Source organism: Sinocyclocheilus grahami, unplaced genomic scaffold (assembly GCF_001515645.1).
Source record: "Sinocyclocheilus grahami isolate Dianchi unplaced genomic scaffold, SAMN03320097.WGS_v1.1 scaffold834.1, whole genome shotgun sequence".
NCBI lineage: Eukaryota > Metazoa > Chordata > Actinopteri > Cypriniformes > Cyprinidae > Sinocyclocheilus > Sinocyclocheilus grahami.
In genome coordinates, this window is record NW_015506013.1 from 487,337 (window position 1) to 491,657 (window position 4,321).

The 4,321-nt window shown below is 36.6% G+C and overlaps 1 protein-coding gene across 1 annotated transcript in view; it reads right to left on the bottom strand.

Moving 5' to 3' along the window:
• The window catches only part of LOC107562705 (SEC14 domain and spectrin repeat-containing protein 1), a 37,473-nt gene that overhangs the window by 24,751 nt on the left and 8,401 nt on the right, over window positions 1–4,321 (bottom strand). The window contains exon 6 of the mRNA XM_016247397.1: window positions 2,818–2,931. Within this exon, the coding sequence (XP_016102883.1) occupies window positions 2,818–2,931 (114 nt within the window). The remainder of the gene's footprint in view (window positions 1–2,817; window positions 2,932–4,321) is intronic.

Genomic DNA, 4,321 nt, shown 5'->3' on the forward strand with positions numbered 1-4,321 from the left:
TGCTTACCCCCAGTGCATCCAAGATGTAGGTGACTTTGTTTCTTCGGTAGAACGCATACGGAGATTTTTAACTCAAACCGTTGCAGTCTGTCAGTCTTATAATGGAAGTGAATAGGAACCATGGCTTTGATAGTAAAAAAAAAAAAAAAAAAGCATACACAAACAAAACCAAATTAAACCCCGACTAAAAATCTTTGTTTGTGTTCTACTGAAGAAACAAAGTCACCTCCATCTTGGATGCCTCTTGGATGCCCTGGGGGTAAGCAGAAAAGCATCAAATTTTCATTTTTGGGTGAACTATCCATTTAATGTTCTACTCATTAGGGATGCACCAATAAACATTTAACTAAATACATACTTAAAAAAATACCAATACTAATAAGACAATTTTGAAAAACCTAAATATGCATTTTTATTGTAAATAATAATAATAATATAATTTGCATATGTATAATTATTGTACTAAGTATTCATATAAGTAAATGCAATTTATAACATTAAATATTTAAATTAAATAATTATTTTTATAAATAATTGTTATACATTTTTAAATAAATTATACTTTTATTATTATTGTTATTATAAAAACAACAATTTTGTAGATTCTGCAAGGTAAACAATTAAATTATTTTTGTAGCTTTGCTAAAGATTCTATTAAATTTATGGGAGTTATTAAAGAATAACTATAAATGAGTACTGCATGACAGAAGAGGTCAAGTGAATGTAAACATAATTTGAACCAACAACCAAGTCAGAATTAGTTTCAATGTAATGGGGGTAATAAATGAATTATTATAGAATTATTATAAATACATTTCTAACATCACCAATGGAACTCAAAGGAAAAAAATACTTAAATTAAATTTAAAAAATTTAGTTTTGCAGCAGTTTCCCGTATGATTCATTCAGACATGCCCAGATGTGCTGCGTGACCTTTAAAGCGCTAAAACTGCCCTGCAAACCTTATTCCCCTCGCTGAGTCCTGACAAATAAATGAGAAAGTAAACCATTGTATTAGTGTCAGTAATAGGGTTGTGACGGTGAGGAAATTTTCCCACCGGTTAAATCGACGTGTGACAACACCGATAATACGGCGTTCCCTCTTTTCCTCTCTTTCCTTCGCTTTTAAATAGCTTGCAAAAGCGGCGTGCTCATTTTACTTTCACTTACAAATAGCGGCAATTCTGCTTGAAGCAATTGTTTGTATTTAGTTTGTTTGCATTTCCCCCTTTTCCTCACTTTTAAATAACTTAAAAGCACCGTGCGCATTTTACTTTGACGCCGAATTGCCGCTAATTCAAAAGTGAATTGCTTGAATGCAACAACAAAATACAACGTCAAACTCACTTTAGCCTATATATAAAACATAGAACTTTTATTAACAAAACAAATAAAAATACACCATACTATAGGGCAGGCTATGCCTAATATAAAAGAACAAATAAATTACATAAAGTTTAAATAAGTTTAAATAAGTGGAAATAAGTAAACATGTATAATATATAACCAAATAAATAAGAAACGTAGAAAAGTTTATTAGCAAAACGAATAAGAAAGCTTGGAGGCACGGCATACACCTTGATGTCAAATAAAATAAATAAATTACAGTTTAAATAAAGTAAAAAAAAATCAGCAAACAATGTGGAACCAATTAAATAAGAAACTAATGTTTTAAAAAACCTTCCAAAATCACCTTAGATAAACGGCAAAAGTCAACAGGATTTTCAAAATCCAAAATACTGCCAAACAGGTGCTTTTGCATCTAGTTTCGAAACTAAATCATCCGCGATCATCTTGTCTGTCTCACCCCACTCTTCTTGTCAGTCAGCTCGACTCACTCTCCTCACTGGAGAAATAAAATCTGATCTGCAATGCGACTGTCGTTCGGCACGCTGCATTGAGCAGCCGCGTTCAGTTTTTAATTGTAGTGTCTGTTCTTTTACTGAACTAACTGATTTTTATTACTATAGCGGTTCGGTGCCGCGGTGGGCAAGTGACGTAACCGGTGTTGCGGCTTAACAACGGTATCACCATCAGCACCGTCTATCGCGGCAAGCCTAGTCAGTAACAAATGCATAGTCTCACAGTGAAGCCCCAGACCATTGTAAATGAAGATGTGCAGCTTCTGTATTTGGAGTTTCATTATTCACAACGAATGCAGGAAATTACCTACTTATACGCATGAGATCCTTCGGGCGTTACTAATTAAATACGCAGTCTGTGTGATTGTATTATGCACAGCTATACAAAGTGATGATGCAGTGGTCTGATGTATATGGAAATCACAGTGGAACCATTCTAAACAGTCCATTTAGGATGAACACAAAAGCTCAGGTTTTAAAAAATACATTTTGGGGAAAAACAGAAAAGAAAAGTTTTAATTAAATAATTGAGTGCTGAAATTGCTAAAATGTGAAAAAATTCTTACAATAACATCAGCATGTCCAAACTTGGAAGTGGAAGTGTTATCCTGTTTATTTTGTGGCATTTTCCTCACAACTTTAATGTTTGACTTAAAGAGATTATTTAAAGGTACCATTTCCTGTACAGCTGTTTTGGACAATATGTATTGTGAGGTCAATGTACAAATAAAACTGTTGCAACAGTATCTGTATACATTTGCGGTTCCAACCTCCAACCAATCGGACCACAAGATACCACTCAACATGCAACTGCAACCAGTCACAAAATTAAAGTTTAGGAGCTACATTTTCATGTTTGATCACCAAGTACTTGTACCCATCCCTAATGTCAAATACAGATAAGTCAAAGTGTAGCTCTTTGTCCACCAAAACAAAACACCTCTAGTATACTTACCTCAAAGCCAAGCCTGTCCTTCTCCTTCCAGAAGCAGAAATGGGTCACTTTTTTGTCCCAGAATTCATCAGGTTTCACCACACAGACAAGAGAGACCTCAGCTGGGATCACATTCTAAGAGAAAAAAAAACATAACAGTTCACACTCCAGCTCCAAATAACAAACAAATAAGATAAGAGGTGCATTTTCTTTTCATTCAACAATAGTGATGGATCAATCATTGATATACATATATAAAAGGGGATAGTTAGGTTTGCCACGATAGACGGTGCAACCGGTTAAGCCGCAACACCGGCCACGTCACTTGCTCACCGCGTCACCGACCCCCACCGTCGTTTTGATTTTTTTTATAGCAATAAAAATAATTTAGTTCAGTAAAAGAACATACACTACAATTAAAAACTGAACGCGGCTGCTCAATGCAGCGTGCCGAACGACAGTCGCATTGCAGATCAGATTTTATTTCTCCAGTGAGGAGAGTGAGTCGAGCTGACTGACAAGAAGAGTGGGGTGAGACAGACAAGACGATCGCGGATGAGTTTCGAAATGAAATGCAAAAGCACCTGTTTGGCAATATTTTGGATTTTGAAAAGCCTGTTGACTCTTGCCGTTTATCTAAGGTGATTTTGGAAGTTTTTTTAAACATTAGTTTCTTATTTAATTGGTTCCACATTGTTTGCTGATTTTTACTTTGTCATTTATTTATTTTATATCAAGGTGTATGCCGTGCCTCCAAGCTTTCTTACACGTTTTGCTAATAAATGTTCTACATTTCTTATTTATTTGGTTATATATTATACACGTTTACTTATTTCCAGTTTTGTACACCTATTAAACTTTATGCAAGTTATTTGTCATTTTATATTCGGCATAGCCTGCCCTATAGCATGGTGTATTTTTATTTGTTTTGTTAATAAAAGTTCCATCCACCTCACAGGTGTGGCATATCAAGATGCTGATTAGACAGCATGATTATTGCACAGGTGTGCCTTAGGCTGACCACAATAAAAGGCCACTCTAAAATGTGCAGTTTTACTGTATTGGGGGGTCCGAAAACCAGTCAGTATCTGGTGTGACCACCATTTGCCTCACGCAGTGCAACACATCTCCTTCGCATAGAGTTGATCAGGTTTGTTGATTGTGGCCTGTGGAATGTTGGTCCACTCCTCTTCAATGGCTGTGCGAAGTTGCTGGATATTGACAGGAACTGGAACACGCTGTCGTATACGCCGATCCAGATCATCCCAAACATGCTCAATGGGTGACATGTCCGGTGAGTATGCTGGCCATGCAAGAACTGGGATGTTTTCAGCTTCCAGGAATCCTGCCCATACCATAACCCCACCGCCACCATGGGCCACTCGATCCACAATGACAACATCAGCAAACTGCTTGCCCACACGACGCCATACACACAGTCTGCCATCTGCCCTGTACAGTGAAATCCGGGATTCATCCATGAAGAGAACATCTCTCCAAAGTGCCAGACGCCATCGAATGTGAG